The sequence below is a fragment of the Emys orbicularis genome, chromosome 6, assembly GCF_028017835.1.
Source record: "Emys orbicularis isolate rEmyOrb1 chromosome 6, rEmyOrb1.hap1, whole genome shotgun sequence".
Classification (NCBI taxonomy): Eukaryota; Metazoa; Chordata; order Testudines; family Emydidae; genus Emys; species Emys orbicularis.
Window position 1 is genome coordinate 92,544,172 of NC_088688.1, and position 26,742 is coordinate 92,570,913.

At 43.2% G+C, this 26,742-nt stretch overlaps 1 protein-coding gene across 1 annotated transcript in view; it reads left to right on the forward strand.

Annotated features, from left to right (window-relative positions):
• Positions 1-7,778: 7,778 nt before the first annotated feature.
• Positions 7,779-26,742, forward strand: part of SPATA6L (spermatogenesis associated 6 like) — a 32,550-nt gene continuing 13,586 nt past the window's right edge. The window contains exons 1-8 of the mRNA XM_065406983.1: positions 7,779-7,817; positions 9,740-9,877; positions 12,524-12,572; positions 12,767-12,808; positions 16,895-17,019; positions 23,335-23,412; positions 24,548-24,823; positions 26,583-26,694. Of these exons, the coding sequence (XP_065263055.1) occupies positions 7,779-7,817; positions 9,740-9,877; positions 12,524-12,572; positions 12,767-12,808; positions 16,895-17,019; positions 23,335-23,412; positions 24,548-24,823; positions 26,583-26,694 (859 nt within the window). The remainder of the gene's footprint in view (positions 7,818-9,739; positions 9,878-12,523; positions 12,573-12,766; positions 12,809-16,894; positions 17,020-23,334; positions 23,413-24,547; positions 24,824-26,582; positions 26,695-26,742) is intronic.

Genomic DNA, 26,742 nt, shown 5'->3' on the forward strand with positions numbered 1-26,742 from the left:
GATAGTGCTTGTCCCATTCGTTTTTTTAATGCTTGTAATTTAACTCTGTCATTGGATATTTCTCTTTTTAAGATCTCACTCAGCTCCTTCCAAATGTCAACAGTTTCAGCAATAAAACAGCTGTTTCCCTGCATTTTTTTCAAGGCTACAGAAATAGGCTTCAGAGTACTCAGCATGTGTTCAACATTTCTCTTAAGCCCAATGTTGAGAACTTTGGCTGTGACAGTGCCATCTATTTTTTCACGATTTTGTTCACAAACTGTCATCAGATTAGGCCAGTTCTTGATATAGTGCTCAAAACAGTCCACTACTGAGTTCCATGGCACATCTTGTGGGAGAGTTAGCTTGGTTCCTCCCACTTTTTTCAGAGCAGCTGCTGCAAAGTGGTTGTTACAGAAGTATTTTGCAATTTCAACATTAGCCTTTATTTCTGGAACACTGAAGTCTTTGGTAGGAGGTGCATCAAATGAGCACTGTATGTTATTAGCTTGGGACTCTCTTCTAAATTTCTTCTCATCTTGGATACTGTGATGGAGTCTGCTTACCCTGCACTAGCAGAAACAGGGTTAAGCCCATATTATTGACAGTGGAAGTCCCGCCTCCCTGGCGAGACTGGGCATGCTCCAAATGCTCAAGCAGTATAAAGGGAGAGAACCCAGCTCATTCTGGGCTGGAGGCTGCAGGGGAAGGACTTGTCTGGGAAGCGTCTGCAGTGGGCCAGCCACAGCCCCCGACTGTGCTGGGAATCAGAGCCGCCCTGGGCCCGGCTGCACCCTGGCAACTGGAGGAGCTGTTCAGGAGACTGGCCCTGCTGACCACAGAGAACCCGACATCTCATGGGAGACCCCAACGCAGACGCTGGTAGGAAGTGACCAAGGGAGGGTGGTGGAGTGGTACCTCCCATCCGGGAAACCTCAGCGTGTTTCGGTAGGACCCCCCCTGCTGAGTCAGTGGCAAGCTATGATGCTGCTGTTAGGGCCCTGAGTCGGGGCCCAGTGGAGTTGGGTGGGCCTGGGTCCCCCCTATTGGGGTCACCACACCTCTTAGTAGGTGCCCCAACTTTATAGATTCTGGCCACTAGGCCCCACTGCCCTGCACCGGAGGGTGGCTCTATAGTCTCTGGCTGCTAGGCCCTGCTGCCCTGCACCGGAGGGGCGTGGACTGTCACAGATACATTTGCAGCATTATCTGTGACCAAGCTGTGTACCAGATAGAATTTTTTTTTCAGTTTGTTATAGCTTTTACTGCTACTTCTTGTCAGTATTCTGCTGTATGTGCATTTCCTGATGTATCAATTGTTTCTGTAGTCACACAAGCACATACAACAGGATCATCATGGACATTGCTCCACCCATCCAGTCTCGGGGTACTAATTTCACCCTCTAGACCTTTTGCACACTGCTCAATTTCTCTTTCATACACTTTATCCAGCAATTTGTCTGCGACATCTGCTCTGTTGGGTGGACTGTATCCTGGTCTTAATGACTGAACTGTGTTAATGAAGCATGGGTTCTCAATCATACGGAAAGGAGAGTGTGTTGCATAAACAAACCGAGCAATTTTTTCATCCATTACCTCTTTTTGTAATCTGCTGGTTCTTATCACAAACTTATCTATGGTTGTTTCTGGATAATGGCAATTTTTTTTTTCTTTTTGCTACTGTGGCTATGTGATATACATGATGTGACTGAAACACTATCATTGACCGATAACCATCATTTTCTTTAGTTTCAGAGTTATCTTGAAGGTGGATAGTCTTCAGAGTCCTGTATGTTGAGGATGGATTCTCCTAAACAAAATAAGTCAATGCAGTTATGTAATTATTATTACCCTACTGCTCATTTAGTATTACTCATTGCATTCACTGGCACTCAGTACTACTTTAAAGGTGAAATTGTAAAAGGAAGATCTGCCTATTTCAGCTATTTATTTTTTCACAACTGCATCTAAAATGATAATACCATAGAGTAACAACTATATTTTTTGCTCAAACATGAGAATTCAAGAATAGTCTAGAAGGAAGACAGGCAGTCCTTAAGAAAGAATTATGAAATAAAAAAGTTTACCAACCTAAAGATCCTGCATGTTCAGACATGTTCCTTTCATCATCTTCAACACCGCTTCCTCCTGAGAAGGAACACTTCTCATGATGATGTTTCATTTGGGCAACCAGGCCTTGCATTTCTTTGTTGCACTGTTTGCATTTTGCACGCATGCCCGTCTTACCCACAGGTAGAGGAACTTCATTAAAATATTCCCAAACTAGGTCTCTTTTATGGCCTGCTGCTATTGTAGGTTTTCCCTTCTAGTGAGAGAATGGTATGGTAGATCTCAAATCAATGAAGTCTACACTCAGAAAGACCTCAAGATTTCTGGAATATGCTGCTCAAACAGTTTCAATTTTTTTTTCTACTGCATGTCCCTCCCTTCTCACATTTATCTCCAGACTTCTTCTCCTTGTCTAGATCTATTCTGCCCCAAATCACCTTCTATTCATTTAACTTTTTGAAACTTCTCACTTTTAGAGAGAGGTAAGGGATTGACTTTGTGTACACAACTTACAGAGGGACAATAGAATTGAGGTCTGTTATTTCTCACCTCTATATATTTATGTAAAACTATTTTTGCTGTTAACAAGCATGTTATCTCTGGAGACACAAATCCAGTTTGAGAATTGCAAAACTAAGCACCTCTGATGGTATCTTCTAGACTGAGCACGGAGTCCCATTGGGTAGATAGAAAGATTAACCTGAATAATCCATACAGAAGCCCCTGGCACCCCATAAAATTGGATCCCTAATCCATGAACTACTGGAACTCATTTACAAAACTTTTCTTAAACATGAATATATTGTCTCATACTATAGAATTAAAATTCATAATCCCTATTCTATGATGAGATCTTTGAGCTATAATGTTTCTTAATTAAAACTATCTTTAGATAAGTTTTTTCCTCAAAAAGCATTTTATCAAAGAAATCCGATTTAAATAAAAAAAAAATCCGATTTTTTTTAATTCTTAAAAAAATGATTTTTTTATCCACCCTGAGACAAGTCCAGTCAGTCCTACTTCTTGTTCAGCCAATTGCTAAGACAAACAGGTTTGTTTACATTTACAGGAGATAATGCTACCCTCTTCTTATTTACAATGTCACCAGAAAGTGAGAACAGGCATTTGCATGGTACTTTTGTAGCCAGCATTGCAAGTTATTTACGTGCCAGATATGCTAAACATTCGTATGCCCCTTCATGCTTCGGCCATCATTCCAGAGGACATGCTTCCATGCTGATGACGCTCACTTAAAAAAAAATGCGTTAATTAAATTTTGACTGAACTCCTTGGGGGAGAATTGTATGTCCCCTGCTCTGTTTTTCCCGCATTCTGCCATATATTTCATGTTATAGCAGTCTTGGATGATGACCCAGCTCATGTTGTTCATTTTAAGAACACTTTCACTGCAGATTTCACAAAACACAAAGAAGGTACCAATGTGAGATTTCTAAAGATAGCTACAGCACTCGACCCAGGGTTTAAGAATCTGAAGTGCCTTCCAAAATCTGAGAGGGACGAGGTGTGGATCATGCTTTCAGAAGTCTTAAAAGAGCAACACTCCAATGCGGAAACTACAGAACCCGAACCACCAAAAAAGAAAATCAACCGTGTGCTGGTGGCATCTGACTCAGATAATGAAAATGAACATATGTCGGTCTACACTGCTTTGGATTCTTATCGAGCAGAACCCATCATCAGCACGGACGCATGTTCCCTGGAATGGTGGTTGAAGCATGAAGGGACTTATGAATCTTTAGTGCATCTGGTACGTAAACAGCTTGCGATTCCAGCTACAACAGTGCCATGAAAACACCTGTTCTCACTGTCAGGTGACATTGTAAACAAGAAATGGGCAGTATTGTTTGTCTGAGCGATTGGCTTAACAAGAAATAGGACTGAGTGGACTTGCAGACTCTAAAATTTTACATTGTTTTATTTTTGAATGCAGTTTTTTTGTACATAATTCTACATTTGTAAGTTCAACTTTCATGATAAAGAGATTCCAGTACAGTACTTGTATTAGCTGAATTGAAAAATACTATTTCTGTTTTTTTACAGTGCAAATACTTGTAATCAAAAATAAAGTGAGCACTGTACACTTTGTATTCCGTGTTGTAATTGAAATCAATATATTTGAAAATGTAGAAAACATAAAAAAAAAAATTTAAAAAGGTATTCTATTGCACGATATTCTCACGATTAATCATGACTAATTTTTTTTAATCGCTTGACAGTCCTAATTTTCTTCTAAACGTATTTTGAGAAATGTGTCAGCTACTTTTGCTGAAATGTTCAACAAAATTTAGCTTGATGCAAACATCAGGCATGGGAAATTTCAGCTTGAACAGTTAGTTTGGCAAAGTTATACGGAACTGAAAACCGAGTCTTATGTAAAGTGTTGAGCAACCTTAACTATTACTATGAGCTGTACCTACACTACCTGGGTTCCGTTCTGATGGCCCCTAAGAACTCAGCATACCATCTCCACAGGACCTCTTACTGAGTTTAATATTCTGGGAGACTTTTTAATTCAGCACATAGCAAGGCCTTGGTGGGCCCTGGTACAAGAATAAAATAGGAACTCCCTTCCTGATTCCAAAATCCACCCCCTAGCTCTCCCACAGCCCCAATCTAGCCCCTGCCCCCTCCAGCTTCTGCCTAGCTTCCCTGAAGTTCTGATCCAGCTCCCCCTCAACCCCCCTCTAGTCTCCTTCAGTCCAGCCCCTGGGTCCAGTCCAGTCATCCCTCCAGGCCCATACCCACACCTGTTTAGCCCTCCACAAGCTCTCCTCCTGCTCTCTGGTGAAGTGGCAATCAGATCATTAAAAAGTTTTCGCCTACCCATTAAGTAGTTTTATGCACTAGTTTTCATTAATATATAAAACAAATCACAAGTTTTTAGACCAGGGACTCTCCAACGTTTTTCATGGGCTGGATCACATCTTAATAGAATGATTGTCTCTGGGATGCTGTTCCCACCCCCACTCCTCTTCACAATTATGTAAAATCTTAGTAAGCAATTGCTGTACTTGCCACAAAATTAGAAAGTGATATTAGTCAAGTATTGTATTTTAATGAGAAGTGGGAAACAAAATCCCCAATCCTGCAAATGTAACACTGGTGGGTAGGATTGAATCTGGGACCTCTGGAGCTAAATGCACTAGTTTCTACCACATGAATTAAAAGCAATCTGCCTCTTAGCTAAGGCCATCGAGCAGACTCAGTCTTTCTCTAAGTGGTCTCTGTGCTACTAGATGGAACAGAGCACCACACCCAGGAGGTGTGTGGGTTACACAAACACTTAAGCACATGTGTAACTTTACTTGTGTGCATAGTATCATTGATGTCTACTCATCTGAGCAAAACTATGCACATCTGTACATGCTTGCAGGACTGGGGTTTAGGAGAAAAAACATCCCCATGTGACCAAACAGGTGCTCAGACCATTAGCAATTACAGCTTGGATCACCAATGGTCCCTTGACCAATTTGGTAACTTCTTTTTAGACCAAACTAGTTTTGTAATATATGTGGAGAAAAGTTTAGACTTTTAAAAAGATTAAAAACTGGAACCAGGGGCAGCTCTAGGCACCAGCAAAGCAAGCATGTGCTTGGGGCAGCCCATTTGCAGGGGCGGCAGGGATCCAGCCTGGGAGCTGAGAACCAACAGGGGGCCCTGGGAGCTGTAGTTCCTTGGTTAGCTCCCTGCCTATAGAGCCAGCCCTGGAGCAGGGAAAGAACTACATTTCCCAGCATTCCCTTGGCCACTACCAACAGGAAAGGGGGAGGGAGTGAGGAAGCTGAGACCTCATGCTGCAGCTTGCTGTGAATGGAGAGCTGCACTGTGAGTAGGGATACCATATTTTAACATTCAAAAAATAAGACACTCCACGGGGAGGGAGGATAGCCCCACCCTGCCACTCCCTCTGACTGCCCCCCACAGAAACCCCAACCCATCCAATCCCCCCTGTTCCCTGTCCCCTGATCACCCCCTCCTGGGACCCCTGCCCCAACTGCCCCCCAGGACCCCACCCCCTATCTAAGCCCCAGTGGTCCTTGTCCCCAACTGCCCCCTCCTGAGACCCCCCCCAACTTCCCCCCTTGGGCCCCACCCCCTACCTGTCCCCTGACAAACCCCTGGGACTCCCATGCCTATCCAACTGCTGCCTGTCCCCTGACTGCCCCCGAACCCCTGACCCATCTAACCCCCGACCCATCTAACTTCCCCTTCTCCCTGCCCCTGACTGCCCCCCCGAACCTCCGCCCCATCCAACCCCCCCTGTCCCTTGACTGCCCCCCCCCCCGGAACCCCCTACCCCTTCTCCAACCCCCCAGCCCCCTTACCGTGCCACTCAGACCAGCGTGTCTGGCTTCACGCAGCGCCAGACACGCTACTGCATACATGCTGCCGTGCTCCCCTGCGGAGCCACAGGCCCCCCGCCCCCCCCCCCCAGCACCTGCCTTCCAGATTTGAACACCTCAAAATTCAGGAGTGCTCAAGCTCAGTTTGGGCAGCTGTTACTTCATTTCCCCCAAATCAAATATACTGATCCACTGTAACTTGCTGTAGAAAAAGTAGGATAAAATTGAGCAAGAAATGCTTCCCAGTGGTTATTAGGACTGGAATTGCTATTTTCAACAGCCATTGCATTTTTGTTTGTTTGTTTGTTTAAAAGGAAGACCGTGATATTGCATTGGCAAATTCCCCATAGAAAGAAAGAGTGGAACAAAAGAATAATAAAGGCACCTCAACTTTTCCTCATTTATGTAGGACAGTCTTATAATATGCATCCAGATATCCTCCAATCACACAAGCTGAAAATTGTTCCACTTTACTGCAGTTCTGTAACCATATGGGAACCAATCCTGTCTGTGTTCTGTGCACATCTAAAATTCCTGCTGAATGACCTGCCCTGGGAGCGAGTTACCAGTGACCCAGGGCTGCGGCGGAAGGAGGGTGCAGGTGGGGGGGGGGGTGAGCCCAGAGCTGGGGTGGCAGGAGGTGGGGGGGGGTAATGGTGGGGGGGTAGGGGGAACCCAGAGCTGGGGCGGCAGGGTGTGTGTGTGTTTGTGGGGGAGAGCCCAGGGCTGGGGCAGCAGGGGGGTGCAGTTGGGGGAGTGAGAGCCCAGGGCTGGGGCGGCAGGGGGGTGCGGGTCGGGGGGGTGAGAGCCCAGGGCTGGGGAAGCAGGGGGGTGCGGGTGGTGGAGAAGAGCCCAGGGCTGGGACGGGGGGCAGCCAAATTTTTTTTTGCTCGGGGCGGCAAAAAACCTAGAGCTGGCCCTGCGCACAAGATATGCATGTGTTACACATCTTATAGATGTGTTACACACATAGTCCAGCCCTACACGCAACCCCCCGCCCCCTCCTCGCATGCACGCAGATTGCACACAGTGATTATGTGCAAAGCTCTGGGCAGGCTCCATGGCACGCCTGCATTCCGCCCTCAAGCGTCGCTTGGGGAGCATTCCCCCAACCAGCCCCTTCTCGCGGTTCGCAGGGAGCCTTAGCTATAGCCTAGCGCGCGCCTCGCTTCCCCGGGCCCCAGGGGGCGCGCGCCGGCTGCCTCCGCGTTCCGAAGGCGAATGTTGGAACGTTTGAGTCTCCACGGCAACGCGACGCTTCCCCTTCCGGACAGCGGTGGCCGCGGGGTGATCGGGACAGCGGGGGCCGGGGGCGCGGCCGGCCTGAGAGCGGAGGCGGGGAAACCGTCCCGCATCCCCCCCAGGATGCCGCTGAAGGTGGTGGTGGAGCTGCAGATCCACGCGGTGAGGCGGGTGCAGGGCCAGAACTAGCCAGGGCAGCGAGCGAGGGAGGGGCAGGGCAAAAAGTGGACAGGGCTCCAAGGGGCGGGAGCAGCACATACAACCTTCCCAGGTAAGTACACGCGACAACACAGAGCCCTGACGTGCATCACCACCCCGCTGCCCTGAACAAATACCATTTCGCTGCCCCGTCCCCAGAACTGTGCGGTTATCACCACTAGCTCTGTCTTCTCCCTTCTCAGGGGCGCTTAAAGGAAACTGCGTGTTTAAAGGATTCTATGTGGTAACTTGTAAATAAATAATAAACACTCTGTGAAGCAGAACGAAATAACCTTCTAATTGCTTTTACATGGCCTTCGCCCTTCAGCCCTAGGACATGATGGATGGCAGCCATGATTTCATATACGATGTACACTGCCTATACTGTGGAAACAATGGGAATTACACAGAAGGGTGTGATCTAAATCAAGGGGAAAGGGGTTTAATGGTAAAAGTTAGGTAAATGTCAGGACTCAGTTCTACAACACTGTGTGCAATATTAATTGTGTAATAGTCTTTTTAGGGATTATTGTGTCAATTCGGAGTCTAGCAAGAGCAGATAATCTATCTTTTGTATAGTGCTTTTCATCAGATGTGCAAATAGTTATTTTTAAACATTTCTCTCATCTCTTAGCCTTTTAATTCCCTCTTCTGGCATCAGATTAAAATATTTCAGTTTCTGTTCAGTAAAATGTTAAAATCCATGAAATTTCATCACCATAAATACAGTTATTGAAAAAAGAAAGTCCCAAATATATGAAACATAAAACCAGCAAATGCACAACACATTAACACTTTTTTAAATAAAAAGGAGCAAAACTAAAGAAAACATTTTGGGCCAGCTCACACAGGCCAGCCATGGGTGTTTTTCTGCAGTGTAGACGTACACTTTTAGCCACTTTTGATAATCCCACTTCAAAAACTAATTCTGCCCTTAGTTATACAGCTGTAACTTCCATTGGTGTAACTTAGGGGCGGGCAAACTTTTTGGCCTGAGGGCCACATCAGGTTTCCGAAATTGTATGGAGGGCCAGTTAGGGGAGGCTGTACCTCCTCAAACAGCCAGACGTGGCCCGTCCCCCGTCCCCTATCCGACCCCCCCCCGATTCTCACCCCCTGACGGCCCCCCTGGGATTCCTGCCCCATCCACCCCTCCCCCGTTCCCTGATGGCACCCCTGGGACCCCTGCCCCATCCACCCCGCCCCTGCTCTCAGTCCCCTGACTGCCCCCCAGGACCTCTGCCCCATTCAACCCCCCTGTTCCCCGTCCTCTGACCACCTCGACCCCTATCCACACCGCCCCCTGACCACACCCACAAACTCCCCTACTCTCTATCCAACCCCCCGTGCTCCCTGCCCCCTTACTGTGCTGCCTGGAGTACTGGTGGCTGACGGCGCTTCAGCCGCGTTGCCCAGGGCACCAGGACAGGCAGCCGTGCCACCCAGCTAGAGCCAGCCACGCCACCGCACATCACAGAGCACTGGGTCAGGCCACGGCTCTGCAGCTGCGCTGCCCCAGGAGCTTGCAGCCTCGCCGCACAGAGCCGGCGGCGCAGTGAGCTGAGGCTGCGGGGGAGGGGGAACAGCAGGGGAGGGGTCGGGGGCTAGCCTCCGGGCCAGGAGCTCAGGGGCCGGGCAGGAGGGTCCCGCGGGCCAGATGTGGCCCACGGTCCGTAGTTTTCCCACCTATGGTGTAATTGAAGATAGAACTGGACCCTAACTGGCACCCTTGTCAACAGAGAAGCCCAGGGCACAGATATTGTACTACCTACTTGACCATAATGGTAGTCCCTGCAGATTGTGCATGAGGCACATTGATGGGACAGAGTGGGAAGGCTGCCCTAAAAGAATTCTGATCACCATGATTGTTTTCTCTCTTTCATAAGATCACTTGCCCTGGTGTGTTCCTGCCAGAGAAGCATGACATTTACCTCAGTGTCTGCATCATGGGCCAATACAAGGAGACAGAATGCCTTCCTCCAATTTTCCCTCTCTTGTTTCATGAGAAGATGTGGTTTGAAAAGGTGATTCTCACTTATTACATGCTTTGGGCTTGATTCTCTACTGCCTTCCACTGTGGATAGTTAGTAGAAGATTTTGATTTAGTATCATTTTACACTTGATTCCCATGCAAGGTAGCAAAGAATCAGATCTGTTATATCTTTGAGGTACTGTAACTGGGAACAGGTTCTAAAATTTAACACTTTGCTATCTGAATTTTTATTCATGGCAATAACACCCAAGGTTGTGGATCACTGGTTAAACTGGAGTGTGCTCCCAGGCAAACAATCCTATATAATCCCAGAAAGGACATTAGTGTGTTAGTTCTCTTGCTTGGTATTTATTTGGTTGTGATCCCATTTCTATGGAAACAAAATAACATCTCCACTATGGGATGACTATCATCTGATTTTCATGATACTGGCAGGGATATAATTAAATATAATGACTCAAATAAGTGACAGATGAACGCTTTAACCAACATTTTACATGCCATTTTAAAATCTGAAATAACCAAGAACACAAGCCTTCAGCCTGAATTTCCTTGGGAGTAAATGGTTTGGCTAACTCTAAAATGTTTATAAAAGATTTAAAAAAAATACTCTCTCTGCTCATTGGCTATCATATTGATGAATGGTGATTTATACTTGATGATGGTTTTTAAAAATGATTTTAGCACAGTTTGGCGTTGCCCATAGTGACAAGAAAACTATGTTGAAACCACTACAGGTAACATAGTTTTAATACACATGTAGACATTTTTTAAGAGTACAGAGCACATCTGTTACCTTTATTCTTTCCCTAATGGCTCTTGCTCTGCTCTGTTAGGAGAATCCCTGCTTTTTGCAGACAGCTTTCTGTGTGGCTCTGTTTTCACAAATAAATTTCACCATATCTCTCATAAGATTCCACTTCCTAAGGAATACGATTAAATGCCTTTCACTTCCTAGACCTGCAGTGACAGTTGAAGATGACTTTAGAGTGAAATGAGCCTTGTCTTCACTAGGAAAAAAGGTGTGTTCTTACCTTGTGTTAGCTAATCCGCGATAACTAACATGAAGTAAAATCCTGTGAAGACAAGGGAGTTATAATTTTAACAAGTGTTAGCAGGTCAAGATAAATCCTAGGCTCCCACATAGTCTTTAATTTGACCTGCTAACATGTATGAAAACTACAAACTGCCTTGTTTTCGCTAAGATATTACCTCATTTTTATTACCAGGTGTTAGCTTACATGACATAAGACCATACTTTTTTTCATAGCGAAGATGCACTCTTTTGAGTTTCCTTCCTCCAAAAAGCCTATCACTGAAGTACTGTCCTGAAAGCTTCAATATTATCAGAGGTTGAAAGATGTTGACAAATTGGGTGGAAAACAGAAAAAAATCCTTAATCCTATCTCAGCACAGAGGGATGGGCTAAATGATCTCTTGAGGTCCCTTCTAGCCCTACATTTCTATGGTTCTGCGAAAAGCAACAAAAATGATTAAGGGCTGGGTTAAAAGATGACTCAGTGGAGATATAGCTGACCACAGCTGCTTGAAAGAGGTAAAATACTAAGGGTTAAATCCTGGCCCTATTAAAGTCAATGGCAAAACTCACATTGACTTCAAAGAGGTCACGTTTTCACCCCAAGGCAGAGGAATCTCTTTTAGGGTGGACCAGCAAATTGTGGCTAGGAGTAATGGGATGAAATTAAGCAAAGTAAAATGTATTTATATTTATTTCATGTTCATAAAATGTTCTGATTTTATGTACAGTCTTTACAAATTACATAATAACAAATAGGATTGTCATCTTAGACCAGTGGTTCCCAAACTTGTTCCGCTGCTTGTGTTGGGAAAGCCCCTGGCGGGCTGGGTCGGTTTGTGTACCTGCCGCATCCGCAGGTTCGGCCGATCGTGGCTCCCAGTGGCTGCGGTTCGCTGCTCCAGGCCAATGGGAGCTGCTGGAAGTGGCGGCCAGTACGTCCCTCGGCCCGCGCCGCTTCCAGCAGCTCCCAATGGCCTGGAGCAGCAAACCGCGGCCACTGGAAGCCGCGATCAGCTGAACCTGTGGACATGGCAGGTACACAAATCGGCCTGCCCCGCCAGGGGCTTTCCTTGCACAAGCGGTGGAACAAGTTTGGGAACCACTGGCCTAGATGCCTGAACTCCTCTCTTGTCTATATAGGGCTTGTCCTGTGCTTCAGGGTGATGGCAGCCGGCACTGTGGGTTGAGGCCCCTGGTTTGATCAAGAACCCTGTATTCCCCAAAAAAACCCTGTGTCCCCTCTACACTAGCTCTTCCACCATTGCGTCTACTAGTAGAACTATACTAATGTTAGTGTAACAGTGGGAGATTTCCTGAAAAACCCTTTAGACTCACTTCTAAGTCTGACTCAGAGGCTACAGTGTGTGAAATTTCAGGTTTAAACAACTAAGATTTTCAAGACTTTACATAACTTTTTAAACAACTTGTTACAGTACTTTACAGCTGACATTAATAAACATGTAACACGCAGTAAAATATATAGTATTTCCACTGGTTTGTTTGTTTTGCTTAATGACAACACAGCATGGCGTAGGGAAATATTTGTTGAATATATAAAAATGTTCATATAAATGCTAGATTATAAAAATGCTTTTTCTATTATAAAGGACGAATATACTCTGTATTACTTTCCTGTAGGTATTTGAAAGTGCTGTAGACCCTGCTGCTGTAACAGAGATGCTTGAAAGTAAGTATAATTTAAAGAACATTCTGAATGCATGTATAACTGAAGACAGTGTAGTTGCTCCAAATCTATCTCTCTATCTATCTGTCTGTCTGTCTATCTATCTATTCTTATTTTTTATTGTTATGCTACAGGAGTATTTTGAATATATTATCATTTCTCAGCCACCTTGACATCATTTATTTGTCTTCTTCTAGGCAATGTAACAACGTTTGGATTAATTCAACTAGTATCTTCAGGTAATGGGCTAGTAAATATTTTACAAAATAGCGATTTATTAGACATTGAAAGGAGCATCCTAGTGGGTGTTAACTTTGAGCCTTGCCTCCCCACTTTCTTCCTCTTTCCCATCTCCTCTTCTAGGGGGCTTCAACTATCTGCTGTCCCCAACCCCAACTCTGCATACACTTTGATCATCTACCAGTGAAAATAAGATACATTTTCTGACTAGTGACTTACTGGTTGATTTGTTAGAAATATTCAAATTGATCTAATTTCTTTCCCCTGTCATTAATCTAATTTCTTTCTCATCTCTGTCACTATTATTGTTCACCAATGATATTTAAATGTAACATGAATAATAATTTAGAGTTCCATTTAGCAGATATTAGCATTGGCTCTATAACAACTTTTTATTGTGGTTTTTATAAGTTAGAAAAATCAAGTGGACACAGGGTGGCAGAATAACCCTACTTTTTAAGGTAATCAAATATGGAACAATTGTATATATGGTAAAAATCACTGGCAGTTTTCATTACTAAAAAATAGGTAGTGCTCTACCACTAATATAATATATTTAATGCATTTTTATATTACCTTGTTGCTTTGTTAGGAGTATTCAAATTACTTTAATTTCTTTTTCCAGATTTTCTCATCTCTGTCACCATTATGGTTCATCAATGATATGTAAATATAACACGAATAATAATGTAGAGCTCCGTTTTTTGTTGTAGCCCTGCAAAAATATGTAGTTAGATTATTTTTTTTTACAATGGGAAGTTTGTATCTTTTTCACTCTTTCTTCACTCAAAAAGTGGATGAAGGGATTTTGCTCAACTTTTAAAAAATCCAACTTTTAAACTTGTTAGTGAAACCAGCACTGATTCCAGTTTGTCTTGTACCGGGGTCAGCACCAGTGCAGTGAAACTGGTTGCTGCCATGTTTCTATTTTCTAGTGTAAACAAGGCCCAAGAGGGAGTTCTAGAGAGCCCCTAAAAATGACCCAGCTGAGAAGGATTAAGAATCTTGCCCTCTTTATTACCTTTTACTGTAGTTTTCTATCTTTTTGACTCTTTGTGTTAGCATCAGAGCTGCAGGCTCTAATACACCATCACTACAATATGCAGCATCTTTCATAAGGACAAACTGCAGCGTAGCCCTCACCCTAAATTTTGAAAAAAAATAGTTGATGATTTTCATTTGACGCGATACATCTCTCTGTGTTTTTCCCAAAGCTTCACCACCTTCCATCAGAAGCCTGATTGCACACTCTAGAGGGTGAGAACTGGCAGCTGCTCATTAGACAGAAGTAAAGGCCAGATTTTCAAAACTTGCATAGCACCTAGTAGCTCCCAGTGTGGTCATTCAAAAAGTTGAACACTTTGAAAATGTTACTATTTCATTTATGTGCCTACTTAGGAGTTAAGGTCTTTGAAAATCTGGCCCAAAGCCTTTTATGAAAACCAATAGGCCATACATTGCCTTTGGAGAAAAGTCTGAAGTTTAGGGTGTTTTAGTTCAAAGGTTGTCTAAGGGTATGTCTCCACTGCAATTAAAAACCTGAGGCTGGTCCATGCCCATTGACTTGGGCTCGTAGGGCTTGGGCTAAGGGGCTGCTTAATTGCAGTGTAGATGTTTGGGATCGGGCTGGAACTTAGACTCTAGGACCATTGCAAGGTGGGAGGGCCTTAGACTAAGTCTGAATGTCCAACAGCCCCTGAGCCTTGTGAGCCCATGTCAACTGGCATGGGCCAGTCACAGGTGTCTAACTGCAGTATAGACATATATTCTAGGTGGATAAGGCTTTGCCTTTAGTCTCATTATGAGTGGGCCAGGGTCCTTGTATCTGAATGTCACAGAACCCATTCAAGCGGGGGAGTAGCAACTTTTCTGGCAGGTATTCAGAACATGTTCTTATCAGAAATTTGCAGGGCTACTATTTGGGGTTCATGAACTGGTGTTTGCTTGACACTGCAGCAAGTTTAGATGCTGGTTTCAGGAAGGCTGTGCCTCAGTCACAGTTTAGCAAATGGTGCGTCACAGTCCATCTCCTTGTTAGTCTCCTATCCTGGGGAAGCAATGTGATGAAGGAGAAAAACGAGTTGCTTACCAAAGTGGCCTTTGTCTCTGAATATATAGCTTATATAGTGCCATACTGACCGCTCTCCTCCCCTCTGCTTCAGAGCTCAATGTCATGGGCTTCTAGAAATAGAGAAGAACAACAGGATGGTTAGAAAGGTGGGGATATTTATACTCTAAGTCAGTTGAATGCTGGACTCAGCAGTACTCAAAAGGATTCCATGGTTGGGTGGCTGGGTATGTGACTCCTGCACTGTGGCTGTATGGAGAGAGTACATTCAAAGAACAAAAGTTACCTTGGTAAGTAACCCCTATTATTTTTCCTGTCATCACTTGTGATGAAGTAAAGCTCTCTCTAAATTTTATTGGACCAACTTCTGCTGGTGAAAGGGTCAAGCTTTCGAGCTACACATCGCTCTTCTTTAGATCTGAAGCAGGTAACCAAGTGTCTGAGATAAACACAAGGTGGGACAGGTTATTAAGCATGAGGGGTACACACATGCTATAGAAGACCCCTTAAAATGAAGTGGGCCATAAAGGATTAGATTGTTAAGCATAAAGGGACCACAGCATGTGTGAACCCCTTATGCTTAACAATCTAACCTTTTATTACCTACTTATGCTTAACAGTCTGTCCCACCTTGTGTTAAGCTCAGACGCTCTGGTTACCTGCTCCAGACCACAGGAGTTCGGTATAGCTCGAAAGCTTGTCCTTTCCACCAACAGAAGTTGGTCCAGTAAAAGATATTGCCTCACCCACCTTCTCTTTCTCATATCCTGGGACCAACACGGCTACAACAACACTGCAAATCACTTTATGACGACAGCTATACTGAACAAACATAAGAACTTAAATATGATTTTTATAAGCCCATTACAAATATTCCTGTTTGATTTTATTTAAATAGACAATTAATTAGGTTAATTAGTAGTTTGTACAGTGCTTCAAAAAAGTAAAGCTCTCTCTAAATGCTAATGAGCTAAATCCTAATGCCATGAGGATATTAAGAAAACTCCCAGTGTACATCAGTGGGATCAGGATTTGGCCCTGTATGGATAGACAGATACACTCTGCATATTCTGGAAGGGCCATGCTCTGTAAAGGCAGAATCTTGAATGCTTTCTTCTCCTAATCACATCAGTGAGATTGATGGTGCTCCGCTCCCCTAAGCTTGGGCCCTAATAAAGGAAAAGCGACGGACAGATTTGAATTTGGTGTGCTCTCCGAAGTTCCACTGCTTTGGAAATTCCCCACAATACATGTGGATCGTTTGTCTCTGAGGTTATGCAGTCATTCCGATCCCAAAATAGTTTGGGGCACTGGTGACAAACTGAGTGTTAAAGATGGCATCAAGCTCCAGTGTTGCTGTGCTAAGCCTAATCTTTCATTACAGATGGAGGAGTAAATGGACTCTCTCCCTTCTGCCTCCTTCATTTCGCTTTCAAGATAGAGACATTAATCAGAAGCAGAGTAGTCAGAGCAATGGAAATGAGACTAACAAGTCATTTGATTTAAAAGCAGTTATTTTCTCAGTCCCTAAGTCTAGAAGTATGACCTTACTGGAGCCTTTTTCACAAATTAAAAATGAGCACACAGCAGAACAGAGAGTGTTCACTGATTATCAGTGTTTCTGTTGTTTTCATTACACTGGCTGCTCAGGGCCCAAACTGAGGGTCCCCCATTTACCATTTGGAGCAGGGCAATATACCAAAGAGGAGCGAAGTGCCGCTGTCCTGAAAGCTTCCTACATCAAGCCCCAAAGGACTTGTGCACCTCCTCATACAATCTCAAAGCAGATCCACAGGGGATACCACCCTTAGTGATTCCCTGTGACACTCCTGCTGGTGCACACCTATCCCAAAGACCTCATGTACTTCTGACTGAATCATTCCTAATGTGGAAAGAGGGGCAGGTCTCCTAGTGAGCCAGGGAGGGCTTGCACACTCTGCGAAGGGTATAGAATGTGTGACTTTTCAAAAAATATTAACCATCTTGGAAACAGTTCTTCCTTTTTTCACTCTTTCAGTGGGGGACAGTCTCGCTTTTTATGAAGAGAATACTCGAGATTTTCTCTTCCCAGAGCCCAAGCTGACTCCTGTGTATCCTGGTGTGGAGAGAGAGTTACTAATGAAAACATCTCCTAGTTTCACAGTAAGTTGTCTCCAAGTGGGTGTTTGCCATGGGTAGCTGAAAAGAAGAAAGTGGGAGAGGTCTGGCCCAGCAGGCTAGTGTAACAGGGCATGCTACTTTGTGAGGATCTCAGTTTGAGACATGAATTTGGACTACTCTTGAACAGAGAGACATGCTTAAGTACCTTGTATGGCTCTGTAGTGTCCTGAAAAAAGTACCAGGCATTACCTGACTGAAGATTAAACCTACTAGCCAGAGGCCAATGTAAAAGATGGGTGAGGGGCCCAGCCGCAAAGTTCCCATCCTCAGCTGCTGTGAAAGGGCAGGGTGTTGGGTAAATTTCCAGGGTGCTGCTCATTTACTGTGCTGGTGGGCACAGTCTTTCCTAGCCATTTACACACATGCACACGCAAACATGCACACACATGCTAACACACACACTCTCTCTCTCTCTCTTTCTCTCTCTCTCTTCCTTAGTTTACTCTACTCTTCTCCGAATCGTCTTTTTTGGGGGGGGTCTTCTGTCCTTGTAAATATGTCCAGTGCCTGTCTTTCCTGATGCTCTTAGTTTTCTGAAGCAGAAACAGAAGAATAAAACTGACAAAATTCTCATCAGTTTCACTGAGACTGATTGGATTATGCAGTAGAAGCAATAAAATTGACCAAGGTTTTGTTCATTTCATTCCGTTACTGCTTGGGAAAGCTATGAGCAGCAATAGTCTGCTGGAGCAGTCTTGCTGCAGACTCAGAGCTGCATTGGTTCACATTTCGAAAATTATTTTCAGTACCCTAAGGGCTAGGAATGTAATTATTTTTAAATAAAAATTTAAATTCTGCATAAATTGCTGGTTTAGGTTCACACATACCAGGAACATTTTTCTACTCACCATTGGCAAGTTCTGCCTAATACAGAGATACTTTAATGGCACCATATAAACTTATAACACCTGAGTTACTGGTGTACATTTAGTCCAGTTTTCTTTTATGAGAATGAAATATTATAAAACAATATAATTAATATCAGCCACATGTGTAACATTTTATCTAATGTGTTAGGTAGGTCAAGGGCAGATTATCTGGAGATGATCATGTTGAGTATTTTGATGTGGTGTTGGAAATCTGAATATTTTATTAGGTTGCCACAGTAATGAGAGAAGAATAATTTCTCAATGTTAAGGCAGTCAATGTTTCAGGTAACAAGCCTTTGAATGGCTTTATTAATCTCAGCTTCCTGATGTTCCCTATAATTAAGATTAAAGAAAGTAAATTACCATTGCCTTGATTGAGAGTTAAAATTCCTATACACGCTTACTTCTGTTCTTTCTCTCATTCTAATTGTCTGTCTCAGTTAGTCAGTCTACTGGTACTGATGTTGTACAGCTCCCCTTCAAATCTTCCCAAATGCCTTGTAGGACCAGTGCTGGAACTTCATTTATAAAGAAGTATTTGGACTACAAGGATTGAATGTGTAAAAATAGCCCATTGCATTTCTTCATGCTGAGATTTCAATGTGGGCAAAAAATAGAAGGCAGCATTAGATTTAATTATCTAAAGTGGGGCTCCACTAATACTAGCTAAGATTATAGCAGCTAATAGCGAGGTTTTGATTAATGTTGTCTTATTAAAACTAATTCTGTTAATTATTATAATACATTACTGTATTCTTGATACCACATTCATCTCTTTTGTTGTCATCCTTAATTTTTTCAGTATTCTAGTCCATGAGACATTCTAGGTGTATCTAACTACTCTTATTTGCCGTGTCTAATTGTTTCTGTTAACAATGTATACATTTTTCAGTTTAGCTATCTTGATTTTCCGGGTCCAGTCTTGTGCTGTTTATAATGCTCTGCGGAGTACATTGCATTCATACTTTAATTGTGACATTATTTACTGCAATAGTCTAGATTTTCACTATTATATTGATGACTTACTACTAACACAGTGGCCTTCTCCTACTCCCATTTATATTTTTGACAGGATGGTTTGGTGACTTACAAAACTGGATGAGTAAACCCTTTGTGTCCTAGCAAAGCAAAAGTCAAAAGTTAAATGTACTGCGCTGGGCCATCCAAATTTTCGATCACATTGCTAAGTCCCATATTATGATCCTGACTGACTGACTTAGTTCATAATTTGAGTGTATTTTTGTACATCATTTGAATTTTATATTGATACTATATGTTACCTAAGGGCTCAACTTGCAGGCTGACTCATGTGAACACTTCACTCGTATGAGCAGTTGCATTGAAATAACTGCAGCCACTAATATGAGTAAGGCTGGCAGGATTGGGCCCTGAATGTGTCCTTTCCTATCTTTACTGCATTTCATGCGATCCATCTTCACAGGAATTTGTGTGGCCTAGTGGACTTTCTCTAAACAGAATCTTTGGACACTGGGATTTTTATGTCAGGCGGTTGTTACATTGCTGTAAATCCATTGAGTTCACCACATTTACTCCTGATTTACAGCATTATAAATGAAAGCAGAATCATGTCCACCCTGCATGTCCACTCCTTTGTGAGGTTTGGCTTTACTGACAACTGAAATATCAGCAAGTAAATGTAAGCATCTTCCTAAGCGTAGCTGTTCCTAGGGTTTCCCTACAGAGATCTCTCTGTCCTAGACCCAGGCTCCCTATGCGCAAAGCCTCTGTCACCTCCTTCACATATAGGGTAGAGTTAATGAGCCACATCTGCCACAATGACTTAGCAGGAATCAAGCAGCATCTCCCTGAGGGGTCCATCATCTGCCAACAGGGTGGATCAACAGAAGAACCTTGCCACCACATTACACTTTGATACTTCTAGACAGGGCCGGCTCTAGGATTTTTGCCGCCCAAAGCAAAAACAATTTTGGCCGCCCCCCCCGTTTTTTAATTACCCCACCCCCGGCCCCGCCTCAACTCCGCCCCTTCCCCAAATCCCCAGCCCTGCCTCCTCCCCCCAGGCTCTCAAGCCTAGGAGGGAGGGAGGGGGAGAAGCGGCGCCCGCGCCGCGGCCACTCGGAGTCTCCCCCTCCCTCCCAGGCTCTCAAGCCTGGGAGGGAGGGGGAGCAGCGGCGCGCGAAACGGTTTGAGAGCCTGGGAGGGAGGGGGAGACCCCGAGCGGCCGGGGCGCGCGAAACAGCTTGAGAGCCTGGGAGGGAGGGCGAGTAGCGGCGCGCGAATCAGCTGTTTCGTGCGCCGTGGCGAGCTAGGGCGGCCGGGGCACATTTTTAGGGGCGGCATTCTGGCGCCGGCCATGCTGCCCCTAAAAATGTGCCGCCCCAAGCACCAGCTTGTTTTGCTGGTGCCTAGAGCCGGCCCTGCTTCTAGACTGTGAGACTGTGTAATAAAGAAAACGACCTGTTTTGCAGTGTTTTACAGTCGACATAAAACATTTGTAATATTTAGAGATTAAATGCTGTAAAGCTATGTTAGTGCGGCATTAAGGTTGCACAGTTAAACCCTCAAATCCGGAAGTGCAAAACTTAAGTCCAAACATGCAACCTTAAATACTGTTCTACTGTGGAAAGTGACTCTGTAAAACGCTAGTTTTGTAGGATTCCAGTTTATAGTCTTGAAATTAATTACATCTTCAGTGTCCTTCCCTCAGGCAAAGTCACTTGTCCACTGGTACCTAAGAATTCAGCTCTGGCTTTTCAACTAAAAAGTGGTTGATTCAGTTGTGGGACTGTCTCTTTCTCTTAAGAAAATTAAAGTTAAATATTGTTGCTGCTGTGGTTGTCTACGGCATTTCTCTGCATTCTGCTTGTTCAGTTTTATGCTGCTGTGACCAGGTGTCTCATTTTTATTCTCTTATTTTTAGTGTGTCTGACTCTCACTTGGTGTTATGTGTTTTATTTTGTCCCTCCTTTAATATAAATTTAAATGCCACTGCCTCCACCACTCTGAGACAATGAGTCAGAACTGGGAGTATGTAACAATTCATGTAGAAACTGAGAAGAAAATTCTAATACTCAATAATATTATGTGAAGTGTCCAAGTGGACTTCTAGAAATCTAGATCTGACCATAGGGCCTCATCCAAAGCCCACTGAAATAAATGGAAAGACACCTTGACCTCAGAGGCTTTGGATCAGGCTCATACAGAGTAAGACAAGTGAAGTGCTCCATTAGTGCTGCCTTTTGTAACTGTGAGTGAATCTGTAAGTGTCCCCTGTCAAGCCAGAAAAGAATAGTCTGATGGGGCTGGAAGGTCTTCTACTCTTGAGTCATTCACATGTTTCTACATCAAGTTCTGGCATGTGCTTTGCTGCCTCTATGTGCCTGGGCTTATTTAGTTCAGTTAAATTCATACAAAGACCCATGTTCTTCCACTGTAATGCAACTGAACAATGAAAACGGAATTTCCATCAAGGTCAATATGTCCTGAAAGCAGGTGGCCTGGTGGTTAAAAGCTTTGTTAAATGTTCCTGCACTCTGTCATTTGTTGCAAATTTTATAGTATTTAAATATAATTTTAGAGACAACAACTGACATATTCCTCTCCTTTCCCTCCTCACTCAGTACCTGGGTAAAGTGGCCTAGCAGATTGTCAGTTTGTACATTGTCATAATGGGTTGATTCTTCTTTAGTCACTAAGCCACTATGTGGAGTAAAAGCACTGAAACAATAGGAATGCTGATTTCTATAGCCTGCTGAGGCTGCTGGCACCCAAATGTTCAATAGCAGCTTCAAGCAGATAAATTTGATTTTTTCTGCAGTGTTGGCAACACAGTCCCAGAAGTTCTTGCCCCTTCAAATTTGCTACCCTTAAGGAGTTCAAAACAGTTTTCAGTTGGCCGTTAGTAGCAAGTGTCATTGACCGGAGATTGAACCTAAGAATAAAATGTGCCTGAATGAATCTTGTAATCAAGGAAGCCTCTAACTGTGCTAACTTGATCATTTGGTTGTTAATTTTGTTGTTCTGATCCAGCTAAAGTCATTGTAGTTAAGCTAAAAGTCATGACGGGCTGAATGGATTTGGGGAGACATAACATAACTCAGTTTTGAAACAGACTAGATTGGAAGTTGAATGTCTCCCTTTAGGGCTAAATTGTGCCTCTTAGAGGGTAGAGTGACGTGCGGGAGGGGGAGAACTTTTGGAGAAGTGTGGTGAGCAGCAGGACTTGCTGCTATACATTTAGGCTCTGGCTACACTATAGAGCTTACAGCAGTTCTGCAGGGCTGCTAGTGCAGGTGCTCTAAGCCCATGGGAGAGAGCTCTCCCGTTGACTTAATTACTCCAGCCCCCATCAGCGGCAGTAGTGCTGTCCACACCGACGGTTGGGTCGATGTAACATATGTCGCTCAGGGGAGTGGCTTATTCACACCCCTGAGCGACATTAGTTATACCAACGTAAGTGGTAGTGTGTAGAAGTCCTCATAAAGGTATAGCCAGGGCTTCCCACAGAGGTCCCTTGCTTGCAGTTGCTGCCTGTGCACAGGAATGGGCCCTGACCTGCCTTTTCCCTGTGCAGATGCACTTTCTCTAGGGCTTTGAACCTCGCAGGCACTGCTAGCTGGCACTACCCTTACACTGCAGAAAGTTTATGGCTTCTTGCTCCGTCTCTCGCCATCTCAGTGCACAAATGTAGGGGCAGGTATAATTTGGTCCTTAATGTTCATACAGTTACGATGACTTCATAGTTACTGCTTTTAAAGAAATCAGAACTACATTAAATACAAATTCCAAAGCTGATTGCAAGTTAGCAGATTGTGTTTATTAATTACAGATTATAATTGTCTTTCCGCAATATTTGTCACCGTTTCACCTGCCTTGAAAGGAAAACTGAAATATTGATTCAGTTTTCACAGCTGTTTGGAGCATGAAGGGCTCATTAGGAAGACTGGTGTTTAGTAAATACAGCCGTTAAACAAACAGGAAAGAGCTGCCTGCCCCCTCAAATCTATAAAAAGAATTATTCTCCCATTTCATCCCAGCTCTTACTCTTTGAGGAATGGGATATCTCTCTGGGGTTGTGCTAGTATCTTACATATTTTTCTACATTGTTGGCCTCGACCATCATCTTTCCCCACTTTGCAAGGATTAGATCCATAAAGAGGGTCCATTGCCTCCCTGCTCAATATCATGTTACCTGAATATGCAACCCAATAGCACTTTGCTTCTTTTTGCTGCCATATTGCACTGCAAGTTCATTCTCATTTTGCTATCTGTTATTACCCCTTTTTGGTTTTAGTGCTTCCTCTAGTCACTTCTGATTCTGAAATAACAATTAAGAAGCTTGAGGAAATATCTATGAATTAGAGGTGCTGTTGCTTATCTCTGTAAAACTGTAACACCTGCACCGTGACATTATTTTTAGTGATTTCACCTCTTTATTATTTTTAAGGGAATTGCACCAAAAATAGAATTTTCTACAAGAACAACCATTACTGAGCTTCCACTTCAATATAGAAAGCAGTTTTATGTAAGTACTTTAAATAAAGGACACAAACATGGACAGAAACATCAATGTTTGATCTGATCTGTCACAGTGCACCTGTCACCATTGCATTTAGGTGCCTCATACAGCAATAAGAATCACACCGATTCTGCACTGAAAGGCAAAATTTCTTTATTCTTCCCTCAGTTCACCTGCTATGACAAGAGGGCTCATTATTTGGTGGTTGTTGTCAGGAGGAGGATGTTGCTGATTATTCTGGGAAAGGCCAACACGAAAGAATGGGGCTTGCATTGTCTCCTAAAAGAGGCTAGACTGGGCTGATCGTGATCTGTGGTGGGAATTTCCCTGACCCATGGGCCTTTACTGACAATGGTTTGCTTCTGGCTGTGAGGGTTTCATTTTTGCAAGCTGTCGGTTGCTGTTTCTTCTGCTTGGTTCCCCCAATCCCCCCAACATAGCTTCAGTTTTCTCTGGATTGAGCTATAACCAACTAGCCAAGACACAATCTCCAGTGTCATTTGTTCCTCTGCACCAGCAGGGTTAGGTACATTACCAGATAATTATTCTTTATCGTCCAAATTTTGCAGTCCTTTCTGGAACAAAGTTCTCACTGAAGTCAAGGGAGTTTTTTTCAATTAAAGGTTGCAGAATTTGGCTCATTCAGAATTACTGCTTCTTCAGAGCCAAATGCTCAGGTCCTTACTCAAACAAGCTCTCATTGAAGTCATTACCTCAGGATTTTGACTTTAGGTCTCAATCCTTTGAGCTGCTGAATGCTTCTTTACAGATGCTCTTAACTCCAGTTGAATTCAATAGAAGTTGGGACTACTAGCACCATACAGGGGGCAATCAGCATCTCGCAGGATCAAGCCCTGGATGAGAAGTTGTCAAACAAAGGTAAAATGGATAAAAAAGATAGGCCTGAGTCCCTGCTCCCTTCTTTCTGTTATTGATTTTCTGTCGCTTCTGGGCACAGAGTCACAGATTCCCCAGTTTTAATTTGTAGCCACATAGAGCCATATTCTGCTCTCAGATGTGTAGGAGCCTCCCGTTGACTTTAAACCCTGCTCAGCCGACTGTCTTTTACAGAGAGGTTTGCAAATAGCTTGTACGTGTTTCTGCTTGGATAATTACTTTACGAGACAATTAATTTATCTAGCAGGGCAGAAACAGAATGAGGATACAAAGATCTGCCTCTGTATCACCCAGGCGAAGGAGCATTTCACCAGCACGATATAAGACAACAAAGAAAAAGGATAATAAGATCTGTAAGAGTCTTACAAGGTTATTAAGATCCCACTCTCCATCTCCAAATGCTACAAAGCACCTATGTCAGTTCTGCAAAGAAAACCAACAGCAGCAATCAAGGCTAAGCCTGGGATCTGTTGGGTACAAACTGGATGCTGAAACCAGGCCACCATTTGTTGTTAGACACGTAAGTCTTAAAATTGCTGTACTAAGTTAATTTTTTTATTATTGTGATGATATTAGAGTAAATTGGGTGCTCCTGTTATCCTTCTTCATAAAGCAAGAACAAGAGGAGACCCAGAGAAATTAACCAGCAGCAAATTTGTAAATGTAAAAAGAAATGCTTAATTGATCTGTGGAACTCACTGCCACTAAATAGTATTGAGGTCAGCTAGTTAGCAGATTCAGGAAAAGATTAGACATTTGTATGATTAATAAGGACATCCAAAGTTACATTTAGATGGGATAAAAATTATAAGAGACTTAAACCCTCATTCTTTAGGCCATCAACAAACCACTAGCTGTCTGGGGTTAGGAAGAAGCTGTCTTCATGAGCCAGGTTTTTCCTTAATGGTTCATCATAAGATTTCTTCCACCTTTCTCTAAAGCATCCAGTGCTGGTCACTCTCAGAGACAGGACATAGGACTAGATGGACCATTAGTGTAGCAAGATATAACAAACCCCATTTTTTTTATACGTTGGATTTCTTAAATTGCGAATCTAGAGAACATTCAAGTCAGTGGGAAGACTTCCATTGATTTCAGTGGGCTTTGAACTGATGGGGCCTTTCATCTGAAGATCTCAAAGTACTTTACAAACACTAGCTAATTAAGCATCACAGTGCCCATGTGAGGTGTATATATATATACACCATATACACCATATATATATATGGAAAAGGGGTGGGGGATTTAAAAGTGCTGTATCTCAGTATTTTTATATGTTAAGGTGATGGGTATTGTAGAGGAGCCTAAATTAGATCCTGGCAGAGAGACAGACAGATCTATCTAGTTACTTATCTATCTACCTATCTATCTAAATACCCCAGCCAATCCACTACATTATCTATGTATCGTTTTCCCCAGTTTGTAGTTTAATTTTATTTTAAATGGTCATTTATAATGTTTTAAATTTCTGTAGATACCCTGTTGCAATCCATGAAGGGCATACATTTTTTGAGTCCCCTGTTCCATGAAGATGAAAGATTTTTTGAGTCTTCGTGAAGATGAAAGCATTTTTCAAAACTGTCCTAACCACAAATTTAAAAGAAAACTCAATGTTCTAGTGCCACAGCCCCTACCTCTTTTATAACAAGATGGTGTCTACATACTGGTCATTTCCTTATTCTGAAAACATCAGTAATGTCAGAATCCCAGTGTTTTTTAAACGAGGTGGTTTTGCTGAAATGTCTGCACTGTGCTGTGTATATCGTTCTCCTCTTTTGTATATTTTTGTAGTTGTGAAAGAAAGAAATGGAGGGAAGGGAAGAAACAATATTTTTTTATTCTTTTCTTTATAGGCTGTAAGCAGCTGCAAATATGTTCATGTCCAGACCTAGTTTTCACAGAATAAAAAATGCAGCTTCATATTTTTCCTTCATTTTAGATAGTTGTTTGCAGTGTTTCTGATTGTTGTCACACGCTGAATATATGAGTAGAGACACTGGTTTTATGGTCCATGACAACTGTTTGTGACATATCCTGCTGCCTAATAACCCTCGATGGCCTACTTCTGCAGAAGTGTTAATTGCCCACTTCATTTTAAGTGGTCTCCTACAACATGTGTGAACCTAGCAATCAGTCCCACCTTGTATTTAGCTTGGGCCCCTGGAAACCTTCTCCAGACCTGAAGAAGAACTCTGTGAAGCTCGAAAGCTTGTCCCTTCCACCAACAGAGGTTGGTCCAATAGAAGATATTACCTCATACCATATCTCTTTCATTTCAGGTAGACAGTTCTAACCCATTTGGTGAAAAAACTTCGTCACAGTTACCTTATCGAAATCCAAAACAAAATGTGAGCTCAGCAAGGAATTCGCTTGAATTTCAATTGAAACGAGGTACTTATAATTTGTTTTTAATAAAAAATAAAATGATGCTAATTATAG